This window comes from Anser anser (genome assembly GCF_964211835.1).
Source record: "Anser anser genome assembly, chromosome: 12".
Classification (NCBI taxonomy): Eukaryota; Metazoa; Chordata; class Aves; order Anseriformes; family Anatidae; genus Anser; species Anser anser.
Genome location: NC_139733.1, coordinates 6605297 through 6624725, shown reverse-complemented (window position 1 = coordinate 6624725; position 19429 = coordinate 6605297). Strand labels below are relative to the sequence as shown.

The 19429-nt window shown below is 38.5% G+C and overlaps 1 protein-coding gene across 6 annotated transcripts in view; it reads left to right on the top strand.

Annotated features, from left to right (window-relative positions):
• SLC6A11 (solute carrier family 6 member 11) overlaps positions 1-19429 on the top strand; it is a 156208-nt gene that overhangs the window by 41742 nt on the left and 95037 nt on the right. For 5 of the 6 annotated variants that reach the window (XR_014571752.1, XM_083796547.1, XM_083796548.1 and 2 more), the window contains one exon: positions 743-877. The exons of the other annotated variant lie outside the window; for it this stretch is intronic. Coding sequence is in view for 4 of the 5 variants with exons in the window: in XM_083796547.1 (XP_083652673.1) it covers positions 743-877 (135 nt within the window). In the remaining variant the exon portion in view is untranslated. The remainder of the gene's footprint in view (positions 1-742; positions 878-19429) is intronic. 6 annotated transcript variants of the gene reach the window in all.

Below are 19429 nucleotides of genomic sequence, written 5' to 3'. Positions count from 1 at the left end.
CTGCTAAAGTTTTTCTTTAGAAAATAGAACTTCTGTCAGGTTTCCAGAAACGTTCAGTTGCTCTCCATGTGCAAAGTATACTGATTTCTGAAAAAATCTGTCTTTGTGAAAATAGAAATTGCTGGGTTTGAGCACTTAAGAAATCCTGCCTTAAGGTGCTTTGTATGATAAAGGTAATATAGCAAATTGCCAGGGGATATACGTAGTATTTAACCTTTAGGCTTAATTAAATACTTTTTACTCAAGCATGGACATGCAGGCAAAGTAGTTTTATGAGATGCCAGCTTAGTAATTACTAGGTGACTGAGAGTTCACTGCAGATGCTGCTATGCAATACGTATAAGATTATGCAATGAATTATCTGCTATTACAATCAGTTTCCTTGTATCAGTGTTTGGAATAGTACACTGTATAGTGCATATGTACACTATAGTATAGTGGCTAGTCACCTGTCACAAACCAAGAGTAAATAATATACTTAGAGAACTTCACAGTCTCTCTATAAAAAAGTGTTGACCTTTCCTTACAAGAAGGTAATATGGCTGGAGGACAAAATTCACCTGTGTGAAAACAAGGGCGTCAAAAGCCCCTTTCCCTCCAGAAAAGGATTTAATTGTGTTGTTGTGTTTTTTGTTGTTGTTTGTTTTTTGTTTGTTTGCTTTTAATGTTATAGCAAAGTAGAGGATGCTCTTTGTTGCACTTGTAAGAAAATATTTTTCTAATGATTACTACTTCTTGCTAGGTTGTATATGTAACAGCCACGTTTCCCTATATCATGCTGATGATTCTTCTGATTCGAGGAGTAACACTGCCAGGTGCTTCTGAGGGGATAAAATTCTACTTGTACCCTGACCTTTCTCGACTCTCTGACCCGCAGGTAGGATCATGGTTCATGTGTTTATTTTCCTCCCTGACTGTGAAAAACTGCAAGAGTTTCTTGATTTTAAATTCTGAATGTAGACGATTGCTGGATAGTTGTTCATTGTTAGAGATCTGGAATTGTGGATAGGGCTTTAAAACCATCAGTAGTTACAGCTGTTGGAACATATTATTCTTTCAGTAGAGAAGTACCTTGGCTGATAAATCAGAATTTTCAGAAGTGTTTTGTTGCAGTGATTCTTCTGCCACTTTGGGGCAAGAGCATTGCTACTGGTTTCAAAGAGAACAATTTTAACTAAGCCTTACGCATTTTAGAGTTGTACCTTTCTGTCCTCGTTCCAAATTGAAATCTTAATGAAGAGTAGTATAGAAATTAGTCATTCAGATGATTAAGGCCTTTGAAGCGGAAGTCTCTATTTTTTTTAGTTACTTCCAGAGTAGAGTTGAACATGGAAATACTGGGTTGATTTTTTTCAGTGACAGATTAGTACAATAAAATAGTTATTATATATCATTCCTCTGATATTAAAGAGGGAAAATGACACAAACTCTGTAGGAGCTCTCTGTAAGCGCTCTCTGTAAGAGCTTGTGAAGTTGCAAATAGCACTTTGCTTATCTGGTTTGGCAATCTAAAAGACATTAGACAGTGTTACTCCTAAGCCTATTATAATATTAAATGGATCCTGAGATAGAGATAAAAGAGAAAGTGTGGTAATATTTGTCAAAATTAATTTTTTTTTAAGTACTCACTTCTGGTTACTGAAAATGTGTTAGCAGAAGTGCTTTTTTGCAGACGACGATACAGGAAACCTTCCAGGTTATTTCCCTGAAGCTTCTAAAACAATTGTCTCATGTAAAGGTCACCTTTAACAACTAATATTTCTACAAAAGGGAAAAAAAGGGCTAGAAAGAAAAGATGCATTTAAAATACAGAAAATTTCAGATGCAAATGTAATCGTGTTGCTACTTTTGGGCTCCATGGTGTTTCCACCATTGTATGCCAGCATAGGTGAGAGGTAGAAAGAGCTGTGGAAACAGAGTTAGATCGACTGTTGTGTCATGGCTTTGTAACAGGTAGCCTTAATCTTGCTTAGAGGAGTCTACAGTGCACGTGCAAAATTAGCACAGTAACAGAAAAAAAAACAGTAGGATTCTCTGACATGCTCCCATTTATTGTTTGCAACATAAAATAGACTCAGGCTCTAGTAAATTCAGCAAGGCAGGCCAATTTCAGATGAACCCAATATGTTTTAACTCGGCAGAGGCAAGAAATGTGACTGTCATACATGTACCTGAGAGCATGGATGGCACACTTTATGTTCAGTTTTAACTAGGGCTTCACCCTGCAGTGTCGTTCTGACAACTCAAGGTACCAAAGTGCTGAGCACTCTCTTCTTGTACTGCACCATGATGGTTCGTCCACCTGTGAAGTCCGTCAACTTAACGAGAGCAGGAGGTGGTCCTGCTGCTTAAATGTTGCTTCCTTCATTTGTCCACTGTTGTGTGTGAGGCCTTTAAACAAGATTTTGCTCTGTATGTGGATTTTTCACATGCTACTGTCACCCTTGCTTCTGTTCTTCAATGAAGGAGGTCATGCAAGCTTAAGCTACATTATTGTCAGGTTATAAGGGGTTTTTATATGCCTATTTACTATACTATTTCCATTTGTAAAGAAATACATTGTTGCCATGACAATTTCCAAAGCATGTAGTATTATTCCAAAGGAGGCTGTGAAGTTCAAAGCTGTTAAGACACGTGTGAGTATATCTGTTGGTCCCACACATACAGCTCAGCTGATACGAGAACATCTTTTGGGAAGGCTTAATGTTTTGTTTTAACAAGCCAACATTTTTCCTCCATTTCAATGTGTCTTTGCCCAATGCATTTCCATACTTACAACATTCAGTATTTTAAAGATTCAGCTCATTTTTGTGGAAAAGAAGCTGAAATAGAATGGGCCACAATAGGGGCTGTGAACAATAATAGAGATAATAATAGAGATAATAGAGATGGCTTATTTGTCATATGGGTGGTGAAATGTTTTTAGAGCATTATTTTTATGTTGAAAAAAAAAAAACCTGTTTCACTGAAGTTGAAATGTTTTGTTGAGACTAATCAATTCTGGCAGAATATTTGCAGAAAGATTTCTGACCTATGTGTAGGGCCTATAGTCACTTTTCAACAAATAAGGAAAATTTCGCTTCTCGATGTTTAAAGTAAAACTGAGAAAAAAAATGGCACAAATAAATTTATTTAAAAAAAAAAGTCAAAATGGAATTGCTTCACCTAAAATAGTGATAATGTAACTACACACACACATTTCTGTTTTATGGAAAAGTAGAACATACTAATGTTCAAAACCATGATTTTTTGTATCAAAAAAAAAAACATTCCACAAGCCTCTTCTGAAGTTGTTCTAGAGGTTTTTGTCAAGGAGCAAGTAGAGGACATCTGAAATAACCTTGATATTTGTGCTTCCAGTTTTCATCTTCACTCTTGTTTGTTTGATTTACTCCACAATATCAAAGCAATAATGCATGTGTGCTACCAGAAGTTGTTTTCCTCTTTAGTTGGAGGTCTGTTTAAATAATGTTCCAAGAAGGCTCTGTGTGTCTGTATTAAGATAGCAGTATTTGATCCACGGTGCCAACTATGTTTACTGTGGATTAAATTAAGTTTCTCTTCAAGGCTCACTTTAGTTTGAAGTTCTTGAATCTTTTGTCTTTGTGTAATTTGCATTCCATGGTTCATTTTAGCTTTCTAAGCAGCTATTCATCTGTCTTTTCAGTTCCTTTTAGCTTTCAAGTGCTGTGTTCTCTATTTCATTTTTATATTCTATCTTTTCAGTAGACTAGATCCTCTTGGTTTGAAAATGCCATCTTTTGTCCTGTGTGTCTGTAGGGCTCGTACCAAACACTTTTCATTATAATCGTGGAGTACTGTATTTTAGCTTCAGTAATGCTTTGTTTCACCAGCTGTGAGGTCTCTGTAGCCCCATGTTCAAATTGGCTTGAAATATGTCCCTCTACCCCTGATCTAGAAGATATAGCTGCTGTTCTTTGCTTAAATATGGGGTCTTTCCTGAGCTACAACTCACACAAAAGAAGTATTTTGCAAAGTTAACAGGATTGTTATGCTTTTTGTGTGCAAGTCTGACTCAGGATATCGTTCTGGTTGTCTCTCAACAGATTCAAGTCACTTAATATGTAATAGTGCTTGTGTGTGTGGTACTCACTGCTGAGTGATTACCTTTTTTTTTTTTTTTTTTGAGAAAAGGTTTGATTCTCAATAATGGGATTTTCCTAACATTTATGCACTGAAGAGATTTAAAACTCTTTGATAGGGAGTAGCAGACGTAACAGTTTGATGGATCAGGGTATAACTATATGGTAAATTTAATCCCAGCTGCAGCAGTGGATTCTTAAAATGAGGAAGGAAATAAAAATAAAGCCTTCTTGTTTATTTTGTGCTTGTATGCTAATAACTGGCTGAGTTACTGCTTTATATTTAAAACAAACAACAGCAAATATAATTTTAATTGAACTATTCTTTATATCTTTTGTAAGTATGAGCATGCCAACATATTTAGGGTTGTGGTCTTCTCTGAACAGTCAGTGCTTACCAAAATCTTGAACAAATTTAATTGCCCTGGGTTTTGGGACTGGATTGCACACCAGAATGCATTTCCATGTGGAAGGAATGCCAGTTGTACTTTATCTCTGATATAAGCTCACATGAATGTTAAGCATGATAAATGAATGACAGAGCAAATTACATAAAAGGCACAGGAAAATCTGAGCCATCATGGTTAGGATCGATTTTATATTTCTCTGATCTTTTATTTGCAGTAGGAAAGTGTGAATGTTGCATTAAAATTTCTGATGGCAGAAATATTTCCACAACGCACCTCTAGTAGTTCGGCTGTGTGAGTTCAGTTGTTAGGTAGCTGTGACTGTACTCTTGCATGCCCCTCTACTCTCTGATGTTTGCGTCTTCTCTGAAAGACAGAGACAAAAGATAAAAACAACAGGTGATTAAAAAAAGTTGTCTTCAGAGAGGACCTCTAGTACTTTGGTTGTGTCCTTGTTCCAGTTACACTTAATTTTGTCATGACAGGAGACCAAGTTATGGGGAAAAAATGATATTGGATGGGGAATTAGGATTAGAAAGAAAGGAAGAGGACAGTGACTTACGTTAGAATAAAAAAAATAGTTTGACAAGCTTGCCTACAATAAGACCACTGACTTTTAAAAAATAAAAAGTCTAACATTCAGCATGATTTTATCTTTAAGTAGATCTAAGTAGTCTAACAATAACTTTTTTTTCCCCCCATAATGGTCATATACGCTAATGAACAATACCACGTTACTCCCCACCTCATAAACCCCAAGAAACAAATTATCAAGTGTGGAATGATAGAATAACAGGGCTTGGATGAGACCTCCCGAGGTTGCCTCAGCCAGTGCTGTGCTCAAAGCAGGGCCAACCTGATAAGGTTACTCAGGATACGGTCTGGGTGAGTTTTGAACTCAGTGAACAGAAATTCCACAACTTGTTCCAGTGTTTGACCACCTTCTCAGTGACTTTTTTTCTTTTAATCAGAATTTTCTTTTAAACATAATTTCCCATGCTTAGACCTAATGCCTAGTGCCTGTTGTCCTGTGTCTGTGCTCTTACTCTGTTTCTCGAGAGTTTGACTTGTCTGGTTTTTCTTCCATGCAGCAAGGGAACAGAGCAACCAGATTTCTTAGTTTTATCTTTCTGAGTCTGGGCAAATCCAGTTTTTGTCATCTGTAATGTTCTCCAGTTCCCTTAACTATGTTGCTGGCCATCCACTGAACTTGTTCTTCTACTTCGAAGTTGTTACAGTACTTCACATTCTCACAAGTGCCAAATAGAGAGGATGAATCACTTCCCTCAGCCTGCTGTATAGACTCTTGCTAATACAGGACAGGATGCAATTGAATTTGTTGGTTGAAGGCACCCTGCTGACTCATGTCTGACTTGTTCTTCTTCAGGAGCCCCAGGTCCAGTTTTTGAGCCGGTTTGTGCCCAGCCTATGTGGCTGCATAGGGTGATTTTGTCCCAGGTGAAGGACTTTGCATTTGCTTTTTTGTATTTCATGAGGTCGCTCTCACCTATTTTTTCAGATTTTTGATATCCCTCTGAATCCCAGCCTTCCCTGCCAGGCTGTAGATCACTCTCCCCAATTTAACATCATCCACCAATGTGCTGAGAGAGCGCACCATCCTGTCAGCCAAACTGTTAACAAGGCAGTATGTTAAATAGTGTTAGCTCCTGTACTGATCACTCAGAGACATCACTAATAACAGCCAACCAGTTGCACTTTGCATCATGATTCTTTGAGCTGGCAGTCCAGCCAATTTTCCAATCAATTTGAAAAAGACTTCCAAGAGGACTTTTTCCATAACTTTCCCTGGCACTGTGGTTTGGTTGACTGGATTGTACCTCACTGGATCTTCTTTCCTGCCCTCTTGAAAATGAGTATAAAGCTTGTATTTCTCCAGGCATCATGAACTTCCTCCAATTGTTATGACCTTTCAAAGATAAGAGAAAGCATCCTTGCAATGATGCCCTTGGCACTTTTGGATGCATCTTGTTGAGTTCTATGGACCTTGTATGTCCACTTTCTCATTCTAGAACAAATACAGTAGTCACACTGGTGGTTTTTTTGTTTGTTTGTTTGTTTTTTTAGGGAAATATCTCTAGCTGCTATTAGAGCAAATAGCTACAGCTGTTATATGTTCATAAGCATGCAAAATGGTCTAAAATGTTCTAGTGTACCACAACATGAGTGCATAGGACCTCTTGGACCTGTACAAGCAAGTCCAGAGGAAACCACAAAGCTGGAGCACCTCTCATGTGAAGCCAGGCTGAGGGAGCTGGCGTTCTTCAGCATGGAGAAGACTCTTGCAAGGCCTTATAGCAGCTTTCTGGTACCTAAAGAGGGCTGCAGGAAAGTTGGGGAGGGACTCTTTGGCAGGGGCTGTAGAAACAGGACAAGGGGTAACAGTTTGAAACTAACAGAGGCTGGATTTAGATCAGATATAAGAAATTCTTCCTTCAGAGGGCGGTGAGGCCCTGGCCCAGGCTGCCCCGAGGAGCTGTGGCTGCCCCATCCCTGGCAGTGCTCAAGGCCAGGCTGGATGGGGCTGGGGGCAGCCTGGGCTGGTGGGAGGGGGCCCTGCCCGTGGCAGGGGGGTCGGGACTGGGTGGGCTTTGGGGTCCCTTCCAACCCAAGCTGTTCTATGATTCTATTATAGCAATGAATATAGCAATGAACCAGAAAAAAAAATAAAAATAAAAAAACACCTTTAAGCTAGATAAGGCTCATAGCACAAAGATGACTCTCTTATGCTGCCCTCTGTCTCAAAAACTTCTTTTTTAACCTGTATTTTCCTGTGTGGAACTTTGGCTGTTTTCATGCTCTGTTTATAGAGAAAAAGAACGTTTTAGTAAATTGGATATATGTTGTAGAGAAAATGCATTTTTTCAGTAGAAACACACTTAGAATAAATACAAAATAAAATATTATTTTTGCTTCCCAAATTGCAGTTTGCATGTTTCTTTTCCTAGCTATTAATTTTTGAGCAAGTAATTGCAATTAGTTCTTTTAAAAACTATGCAAATTACAAAAAATGTCACAACTCCTATACAATTAGACTACATATAATATGCAAGTGTGTGAGAGAGTTCTGAGAATACTATCTAGGTGTATAGGTAATATTTCATTAATTTCTGTTCTGTTCAACCTGGAAAAATATTTAAGAACTTGCCTGTCCTTAACTTTTGATTTCCATTGTTTAAAAACGCAGAATTTTCAGCAGTAAGAGCTGCAGCAGTAATGCCATTCTGATTCTTTACCAAGCTCACTCTTTAGCAGAAACAAAAATAACCCCGATTAATTCCCCGTTAGTTCGTGCAGCCTTGCAACTCTCACAATCGCATCGCCATCTTGAGGCCAAATGAAGCCTATGTTTTCAAAGGCAGAATTAAAAGTACTCGGCTTTAAAAGTGGGGGCAACTCTTTCATCTAAACAGAGGTCTAAGGCTGCTTTTTTTTTTTGTATGTTTGTTTTTAAACAAAACTGTAGAATAAATAGTGATTCCATTTTCGTGTAGTTTCATGCTCTTAAAACCAAGGAACCTGTATGAATTCCTGAGCAGTGGATTTCAGAACTGCACTGTAGCTGTCTAAGCATGCTAATCTTTAGAACTAAAACAAAAAATTTCCATTTTTTGGCACTGAAATTAAGTCTAACTGATGGATAAGTTCTTGATGCTTTTATCCCTTTGAAGTGTGACAAGTGAGAAACTTGCAGTCTAGTGAGAAATATGCTTGACACAATGCGTTCAGTAGAGTGTGGTCAGCCTAGTTTTTAAAAATGGTATGTAGAAAAATAGGTTCAGAGGCAGATCACCTGTCCTAAATGTTCCCAGCCTTTTAATACCACTAAGTCTAGTAGTACCTTCAGCCATTTGCTGCATTTTTCACTGTTAGAAGGGCTTGTGCAGCCATATTTTTTTTTTCTCAGAGAGATAGCTGGGAAAAAATGGTAGTAATGAGAAGAGGAGGATGTCTAGTTCCTATCACACTCATGCCGTTCTCTTAACAACTATGGGATTTACTTTATTTTCCTACCACTTTCTTCCCATCCTCTGTCTGGTTTGCTTCATTAGGTATTCACTTTCTGAACCAGGCAGTTATGATGCACACAGCTGTGAGCTGTAGTAAATGTAAAAAAGAGGAATGAAATTCCGGAAGTTTGTGCAAGGCTGTAGGTATGAAAATCCTTAGATGAATTTACTGTGTATACAACTCCAACCCTGATGTGTGTTTTTGAACAAACAACCTTTGTTTATTTGATATGAAATCTAAATTTCAAACCATTCTTTTTACAAAAGGAAAAAAAAAAATATCTTGCTGCAGTTGTGAGGCTCTCGTATTCCTGTTAAGTAATAAACACCTGCCCCAACTTTTTAAATTGAAACTTCAAGAAGAATTGATTCTTCTCAACGGAAGTCTGCTGTTTGCACTACATTATAAATATCATTACAAATAACTGAGATTTTAAATTGTAACATAAGCAGAGGACATAAGCTGGTATGATGTTTAGAAACATTTTGTCCTACAATGCAGTTTATAATCTGTGTAAAATTATTTATGTGGTTTTAAAGAATAGCAAGACTAACAAATCGCTCTAATGCAGCATTCTTGCTGAAAGAACAGAGATGTTTAGCTAAGCCATAAATCACTTCTGGGAGTCTATTCCCAGTTGCTCCAAAGAAGGGCTGAAGGCAAGCCTGGGAGCACATTTCATTTCCCCTGACGAAAGATGTGTACTCACTGCTGTCTTGCAGTCAAGCTGCACTGCAGCGACTGGGCACATACATTTCAAAATGCATGGGGAGAATACACTCAGGGTCTTCTCCTTTGACAAAATAATTGCTGTCTGCAGTGCATATGGAACAGCTTAGTATTCATACACAAGTCACTACATTGTGCAAAGATTGTAGATATATCCAAGTATGTGGTGGGAAAGGCAAACTCTAACTTGGATAAATCATTGCTAACTGTTGGTGTAAATGGGTGACTGGGATGTAGCTTCATGCCTCAATATACCGCTCTGTTATTTCAACAGCATAATATTGTGACTATAATTTTGTGTGTAGCAAATGGGGTTTCAGAAGTCCAGCTATGGCTTTGGAGAGTTATTTCAAGCTCTGAGCAACCAGTTTGTCTCCTTCCCCCCCCCCACAGTTCTTCCTTGTGTTTCTTGCTGTTGCTACACAAGCAACAGCAAGCTGAGCAGGCAACAGCAGGTTTTGGCAGTTTGAAGAGACTTGTTGAAAGAATGGGGTCATTTTGTAATTTCCCTAGGGCCTCTAGGCCACCTGGAATCTCTCCCAGCTATCCCTGCAGCCCCTTAGCAACCTTGGCAATGGAGAGACATCATCCGACTTTCAGGGAAGCTCAAACTGCACTTTTATATTAGACCTCATGGCTAGTGGGATATGCCACTGGAGGGAGACAGGATCCAAGCGTTAGCTCGCTCAGTGTGTTACCATAACAGAAATTTTCAGTTTACAATGATGGCACCCCAAAAAAAACCTAGATAAACCCGAAGAGCCATTTTGTGCTGAAGTTAATGTACATTCTCAGGAATACTTAAAGAACTGCTAATGCTATCAATGAGTGCAGCCTGTCAGCTGCTCTGGAATTCAAGTCCCCCAGCAAGAGAAAAGCTGTTGATAAAATTTAATTTGTTACAGGAGAAATTAAAAATTGGTACAAAAATACGGAATAAGGTATGGATGGTAATAAGGGAATTGTAACAATGGACCTTGTGCACGGTGAAGATAATCAGTAAGGGAAGCAAATAAAGATTTTTGCACCATCTCTGGGACAGCTACCAGTGGGTATATGATGCCATATAAAGAGAGGCACTAGAAATATTTAACTATTCAAAAAATTGTAACAGGATTTTTGGTTAATCCTTGAAGACATTCCAGAAGAATGAGAGGAAAAAGAGAGAGACCACTATACCAGTGGAATGACTTTCAGCTTGCAGAAAAAATGTCATTTACTGATTTAAAAAAAAAAAAGCGCCCTTAAACATTATTCTTTCAAGAGCAGTACAATGTGTACTTTCTCACCCCCTATACATTTCTGAGATTCTTTTTATCTGCATACTAGAACAGGAAAAAAAGTTGAATTCTCAGAACAATCCAACAAAGGGAAGGCTGGGCAAGGTCCTGCAGACCTGAGAAATGGTAATGGCTACCATGTATTGCGCACACCCGCTAACTGTCATTGTAGAGGCACCACGCTCTAGGGGTTGACCGTGAGCCTGGAAAGCTCTATAACTTAGGATTTTACACTACAAGGAGCTGGGTTTCACATGCATTTTTCCTCAGCAGTGTCCTAGCTGAGATTGGTACTGCGGTTTACCTCTGCAGGTATTCTCTGAATTAATAGAAATACAAAGTGAGACGGAAGGCAGAAAGGAAGGAACAGAAAAGATACCTTTCCCCAGGTCAGTACATAAGATGGTTGGGGACCACACTGAGCCGTGGGGCTCTGCATGGCTATGGCTACATGTGCATCCTACAACTAGATGTGCTTTGCTGCTGCTCTTCCCTCTTCCTACCATGCTTTTCCATGAGCATGTATTTTGTATGACACTTGTGCGTACATGTGTGGTTTATTTGCAAGGGCAGTGCAGGAAAGATGAAAAGAAGTGGCAGAGAACAGGCAAGGAGAGGGAAGGTGGGAGACAGCTGATGCCAGCTGCTGGCATGTTGCCTGAATGTATGTGGGAAAATGAGCTGCCTCTCCCATTGTGATCGTCACCAGCTGCCAGGCAGCTCACAGCAAGGGTCCAGATCCAGGAGAGCAAATTGGAAAAATGAGGAGATGTGTATGTTTGCAGCTGTGGCTTTCTGATGCTCTCTACTCCAAATATCTATGCAAAATTTCTGATTATTCTTTCCTTACAGATAAAGCAATTCCTCTTTTTATTAGTATTGTTTTCATGTAGGCCATTGAAGCAGCTTTGGTTGTCAGCTACTTTACTTAGTATTGCATAATTGCTTCTTCCCTATGCATTTTAAAGTGTTTGTATACGTATATAAATAAAATGCTGTATTTTATATAATAAGATATAAAATAAAATATGACATCTAAATTTCCCGTGAAGGTAAATGACAGGATGGGATGGTCAGCATGTCTTCTTGACTTCAGACTGTTGCGACGCATTTCATAACTTGGCAACACTGTTCAAATTCTTTTCTATGAAGTAAGTCTCTTAAGACATACATTTATTCCTGTGTTAAATGACAGAACATTTTGTAATATAGGAAGTCCTGCAAAGCTCACTAATATTTTTAAACAGATCTTCATTAACTGTGTCTGTAGATTGCCGTATGTTACCATATTTTCCCATATGGGTGTTTGTAGACATCTACTTTAAACACGGAGGCTCAGATAAACTGTGAATTCTGTGGCCATTTGCACCAAAATGCTGGCTGCAAATATATTGTATTCCTTCAGAAGAAAAGAGGCAATGATGTGTTTTATTACTCGAGTGCCAACCAAACGCTATTACTACAGTTTAGGACTGTAAATAAGGACAGGAAAGAAAGAATTTGCTTATCACAGAGGCAATAAATGCATTGCGTAAATTTGTTACAAACTTGGCAGGAAATCATCAGATGTTGATGCAGTTTGGGATAAAAGTTCACCGATCTTTCGTTTGTTTATTTTCAACCCATATGAACCTTTCAGAGAACATTTGAATCAAGAAAGCACAGCTGAATTTATCTGGAATTGGAGGCAGAATCTGGTTCCTGGTGATTTTACACTTCAGTCTGTGTTCACATATTGGTAACTTGGCAGAGTAAATCACAAAATATTTCACACAGACCAGAACTTTAAGAACAGCTTTTATTTTAATGAAGTATTTTCATTAAGTCTTTTTGCTATCATTACATTTTGAAATGAAGTCTTGTTTAGGAATTAAAAATCATCTGCTTTATTTAAAATAGGGAAATAATATTTGAATTCTCAAAATAAACTTCAGACTTTGACCAGATTCTTTTAATATTTGACATAATTTACAAATAATACAAATTAAATCTTCATTCTTCTGCAGAATTTAATATTTGGTCAAACAAAGACAAGTAGCTCCCTTCTCCCTCCCTTCAGTAGCTCCCTGAATGTGAGCTTTAAGAAGTGCGGATCCTGAATACAAATCCTCAACTGCATTTTTTTTATTCTAGTGCTTTGTTTTTTGTTTTTTAATTGAACTTTGTTTTACTAAAAATTTCTGCCAATTCTGTGTTGTAAATGAAAGGTTTTTCATTGCCCAGTTCTCTCTTAAAAAAAAAAAAAAAAAGAAAAGAAAAAAAGACTAGGCTCATAACAAAATTTTGGTGAATGTTGAGTGGCTTGTTTACTAAAATATTGCACTTGGGTATACAGTTCCTGTCACTCTAAATAGAACTCATGCTTTTAAAATACTCTAAATCCCTCTGTGTAAAATAATAAAACAACATGGTGACTCTGAGGGATGTTCATGAAAAGGTGTAGTGAGAGTAGGCACTTTCCCAGCCTGGAGGTCTAGATGCAGTTGTTTATCCTTCCGTGAAGGTGAGCAGAACATCGGAGGTAAACAATTGCAGCAGTTAACTCACTGTCTTTGCCTGAAAAAGGTATAGCTGGGACACTAGCCTACAGTGAGTTACTGTCCTATCGAGGAATGCGAGAAATGTGAAGCATGATTAGGGATTGCAAACTAAAATGATTTGTTCTGTATCATGGCAGCTACAACAAACTAGTTAAGGTGGTCCAGAGACACCATATTTAACTGCAGGTATAAAACTGATGTGTAAGGTTCCTGCTTTGCAAATGGTTGCCTCGGTGGAGAGAGGAAGGTGTCTTGGAAACGTAACTCAGTCACCAACTGCCTGAATCAGACTTTTTCTTCTCCTGCTTGTGAGAAGGTTCCTTTTTGTGCTGTTTCTGTAGTGCTCTTCGAATGACCACGGTCTTGTGTCCAGTCCAGAGACAGGTGTCTCAGCTTGAGTGAATGAGGCAGAGATGAAATAATATAGGGACTAATCTACTCTCCTTGGTGTTTTCAGCCTGACTAGGCAATGATTTTCAGTACTGGTATGTCACTAATACCTGTACTTTTGTGCTTATATAACTCCATGGCAGATTTTCAGTAGTTTTTGTCACAAAAAGATTAAGGCAAAAGGCATAGTCACTAAATAAGTAACTTGTTAAAGAAATGACTCTGCCAAGCACAACTCCAAATAGTAAAATATTAATATTTCTCTATTTTAGTCTGAGGGATTTTCTTTCTTTTTTATTTATTTATTGTTATATAAAGTATCTTAGATTTTGGCTTTAGCTTCAGAGTCATACGGGTGCAAGCAGAAGTGGTGTGGATTGCCAAAATATAGGGTCAGAGAAAAAAAGACTAGCAACAAGTGGGAAAGAGGAAGAAATAAACAAAAACACGGTCCTTTTTGTCTTCTTTCCATCATAATGTATTGAGCACTGTAGACTGGAGGTATCAAACAGGAGCAAGTTACCCTTCAGAAGGAAGAGAAACATACAGGTGATTCTGAGGGACAAGCACAACATCGAAGATGTTTTTGGTTTGGAATGACTTATGCATCACTCCATGCTCCTGGCTGGATATGAGGCAAAATAACAGAACAGTTCTTTGAGCATTTCAGAAAAGCATTTAAAGTAACCCTCGGATATCAGCAGTACAATGTTTGTTTTCCAAATTAACTTCTCCAGGGCAACTCTGTCACAGGGAAGTGATAACAAGTGTCTGCCTCAAGGTCTAAAACTAATGTGATCTATTACTTTATTTTCTTCCTCCCCTCTTACATTTATTTACGAAAATTATCTAGGGAACTGATTTTTAAAACTGTTGAGCCCCTTACATAGCTCAGTGTTATGAGTAGGATTTATAGCTTCTAGTGATCTGAGACTCTTCAAACTGTCAGATGGAGTCTCTCAGTGACTTCCTGTAATGCAGAATAATTCCAGAAAACCCAAAATGGCCTTTTTAAAATAAATAAATAAATTATTGAGATCTGAGATTGGTTGGCTATGTTGTTCCTCTAAGCTTTCTAGAGGAGTCTCAGAGATACTTGGCACATAACCATGGGTGGATGCCAGGATTTCTTGTCCAGTTCCAAGCAGATTCCACTTATCATTCATCAGTAATAAACTCTGAGACTCTGAGATGGTACATACCAAATTATCATGTTTTCATCATTGCAGTGGTCCCCTGCCAGCTGCAGAGCTATGGCCCTACTCTTCATCCACAGACTCAGATTTGTCCCAGTCCACAGAAAAAGTCAGTGGCTCATCTACCTACCCCTCTGCACCAGACCAAACTCCTTCCTGGGAGTCGTGATCATACACCCTTGATAGCAGTGCTTGATGTCTATTGCAGACAATACATGACTTCCCATCTTCAGCTGGCCATTACATTTAGTATTGGAGACTTACGATGTGTGTGCAAGTTAAGAGTATGGGGAGGGATGAATTTAAAGCCTTAATTAGTTATTCTATCCTTCTATAAAATGACGGAGTTAATGACCATTGCTTGCTCAGTATTGATCAAAACTATTGTTCATAAGTTCATATGTTCATCATAATTTTGTCATCAATTCAAGAGGCTAAGGGCGAAAAACGTTTCTATGAATATGGACTCTTCAAGACCTCGGTGAATAAGTATATGTGGTTTTGGGTGCATACACTCACTGAGGAAGTAACTGAGTAAAGCTGAAGCCATTTAAAGCTGGGCAGTGCTTCTACAGAGTTGATATTCTGAAGGTTTAGCTGTGAAGTAACTTTGGATTCTTACTCTTGCTTCCTAGAATAGCTTTTCTATTTTGACTGAGAGAGATGAGTAATATGTAGCCTTTTGTTTTAACTCAGTTTCCTGTAGACAGTGGTCATGAATCCATTTAGCCTTAATTGTTGCTTGAAGACATTTATTGGCTTTTCGTTTCTATGTGCTTTGTTGGGCTGTCATGCAAACAGTTCTGTGGATTCTTGGCTGGCTCCTGTTACTTGTCTTCTACACTTACATTACAAATATTTTTATCCAATTGTTTGAATGTGATTGTACAAATGACAGAAAACAGGGCACCAAACATCGGAGCAATGTGGTTTAAAGCCTGTGGGTTACTGGTGACGTGCAGCCAAAAGGCTGAGCAAGCACTGGCAGCAGCACTGGCCAGAAGGTTCGTGGCAGGGGTGAGAGAGGTGGTAGGACTCCCGGGCTTCCTGCACTGACCCTGGAAAAAGAAAGTCACCTTAGGAGAGCATTTCCATGGTGTTATACTCAAGTCATTTCCACACACAAAGTTATAAAACTTTTTGATACAGCTTAACGAGCTGGACTAAGATTGGTATATGTTTGCTGTATCCTTCCCTGAGTATCTGGGTTTGGCAGCAATTAGAAGAGGACACTGGGCTACGCTTGCACTGATTGAATATATTTTTTACATATTTGTATCCAAACGTGTATTTATGTCCATATTTATAATAAGTACATAAATAGCTGAAGTGAGGCGAAGAATATTTTTGTTGGGCTGTCTTGATAGTCATTTGAATCCTTTGCGTTTTATTGTCTTAAGTCGTATTAAACAGAAAATGACAGTTCTCAAATGAAAACAGGATTTAAAATGTTTCAGATTAACTGTATGGCTTTTCTTAGTTTTCAGGGGCAATTTTTATCAAGCTAGAATGAGATTTTCCACATCTGTAGCTTTGTTGAAGGCTGAGTGACTAAAACATGATTAAGTTGTAATAGAATTATACACTTTATTTTGAGTTGTTGACCTATATTATCAGTGCCAATATTTAAGGAGTGTGTTGCACAAGATTTCAGTTCTCAGTGTTTTGAGAAACTCTAAAAAATTCTGCTATTTTAAAAAGGTAATTAATTTTGAATTGTTTCTTTCTTATTTTTTCTGCCTCAACATTCAGATTTTATTATGCTAGTGAAGGGCAATGTTTAGATTATTATGTGGGCAGTGTGAAATCAATGCTGTTTCCAGTTAAGCATTTTTTGTGTAACAATGATATTTGTCACTTGGCAAATATCTTTATTGGCAACTTTAATTGGTTTATTAAATACGTTTTTTAGTTGACATTCTAGAGACATTCCTGTTTGTTTTCAGTTTTTTAAAAGCATTTCCATTCACCTTTCCATTTGGTCTTTAGTCAATAAATAGTTTTCCAAACAAATTGACTATAGTAGAGGTATTCAGATATTAGGTGCAAGCTGGACTGCAGTTTTGGTGGGTATTGTAGACAATTAAATAGTTACAGTGGCTTTTCAGATAATTATCTCATTCATGATGCTCCTTAGAACACTGGTCTGCTCATTAAACAGCAGTGGTAACTCTACAGGGCAGTATACAGGAAACAGTCTTCCCTGCCCCAGCCCCCCCGCCCCTTTTTTTTTTCTTTTTGGGCAGGGGGAAGCTTTACACATTATTAGGCCTGAAATTAGAGTATAGCCTTCCTAGTTCTGCAGCCAAGGCACCATTCCCTGTTTTGTGGGGCAGTCAGCCAGTAACTCAGGAGGTCATACTGCTGGAACCCTGCCTTGGACTTGGTGAAAGGCTGTCAAAATGGAGTTGCAGTGGGTTTAGAAAAACACAGAATGGATAATTAAGTGGTGGAACTCACTACCAGAGGATGTTTAGGCCAAAATTATAAATTCATTCAATTCATTATGGGTAGGTCAATTGTGAACTGCTGAACACAAGAGCCCACATATAACCTGCAGTTTGAGCATGTTTCTGCTGGATAATTTCTGTCCAGCAATGTTGGCAAGTTCTCCGTGCTGGGGTGTCCATCCTGCAGGTGCACTTTCCTGTGCCCCTATGCAGGAAGTTTATGCCAGCTAGTCAGAACATGTTTATGTGAACAGAAAATCACACATCAGTGGCTGACTGCTACAGATTTGTGATTAATTTGTATCTTTAATACTTTCATAGTAATTGTTCATAATTTTCACAATCCCTGTCATGGATTGGTGGGAGAAATTGTGCCGGATGTTGTGCAGATATAGAAACATAACAGTCCTTGTTTGGGTACCTGCAATATCAGGTGAGAGATGAAGAGAACCAGAGAAAGGTTCTCTTCATGTGAGGAAACGACTAGATAATGTTAGTCAGTAAAATGGAGAGCAGATAATTTCTTCTGCAGTACAGGGGGTGTTTAAGGAAGCATACAAAGCAGCTTTGCAGATCTCTAATGAAAGCTTCTTCTAAACCTGCTGGACAGCAGGGAAGAAGGGCAATATATTATTTACTTGAAAGTATATAAGATAATATGCAAAGAACCTGTAGCCCAGTATGCAGTCCCTAGCAGTAGACATAAGAAGATTCCAAGTGGAATACACAATATTTGTCCCTTGAATTCTTTGGACATGCAAGTATTATCAACTCAGGTGATTTTCTGAGCTCCATGTGGCTTTTTATGCTCAGAAATTCTCAATGGATTTCCCTTCCATGTAGTTTTCTGATCGTCCCTACAGCCCATGAAAACTTAGCATTCACAGCCTCTCTTGGCAACCAGTTCCACAGGTCTGCTCACTCTATCAGTAAGAGCTACCTCCTCTCCTTCTTCCTTCCATCCTTCCTATTCCTACAGATTTCCTCTGATGATCCAAAATTTCTTGCATTGATAGCAACAGTGAACATAAGATCCCTACTTATTCTTTCCTCGTCATTCATGACTTGTTAAACTGCTCTGACATCCCAGCTCGGTCACTTCTGTTCCAGAAAATGTCTTACCCAACTCAGCTGGAATCTCAGAATAGTTGAGGCTGGAAGGTACTAAAAGAGATCTTCTTGTCCAGCTTCCCTGCCCAAAGCAGCTTCAACAGCTTGTTCAGAGCCATGTCCGGTTGGGTTTTGAACATCTCCAAGGATGGAGAGTCCACAGTCTCTCAGGCTGACTTCTTACAGTGTTTGACCACCCTTGCAGTAAAATGTTTTTTTTTTTTAAGGAATGCCCTGTGTTTCAGTTTTTGTTCAGTGCCTCTTTGACCTTTTCTTGGGCACCACTGTGAAGAGCCTGGTTTCCTCTTCTTTACTTCCTCCCCATCAGGTGTTTATACACATTGATACAATCACCCAGGTCTTCTCATCTCCAGGCTGTACAGTCCCAGCTGTCTTGGCCTCTCCTTATGTGTTTTATGCCATAGACCCTTAACCATCTTTGTGGCCCTTCACTGGACTCACTCAGTAAGTCTGTGTGTCTCTGTACTGGGAGTCCAGCACTGGACACAGCAATCTGTATGTCCCAACGGTACTTGGCAGAAAGAAAGGATCACCCATCTCCCTTCATCTGTTGGTAAGGCTCTTCCCAAGGTACTGTTGGACTTAAGGTCACATAGCTGGATTGTGGTGAACTTGTGCCCTGTGACCTTCCAAACTGTTGTCAACTAGCCTGTCTGAATGTGTGGGTTATACATACCACAAAAAAAAGCTATTTTTCATTGTGTGTTTCATCTTCTTCTTTACCCTTTCCAATTATTTTGGAACTTTGTGAATAGACTATAGTGAGAACTGGATGGAGTATTCAAGAGGTTGGCAAATGATGGATTTATTCAGTCGTATAATTCTATTCTTGACCTTAGTGTTCCTTGTATTACTTCCTTAATAGTGCCCATCACTTAATTTGCTTTATTGACCACTGCTACGTTGGAACTGTCTAACATAACTCTTTTATTATTTTTTATTATTATTACACTCTTAACATATTGCTTCCAAATCAAAATTATCAGTTAAGAGCTCGTATGTCAAAACAGAATTGCTTTTTCTCATGTATATTACTTTGAATGTAATTAAATGTTGTCCATCATTTAATTTTCATAAAATACATCGTTGCAATTAGCTATCATTCTTGTTAGTCAGGGTAACTTAGTGTCACATCTTTTCTTAACTACCATCTTTGCCAACCTGATCTGACTAA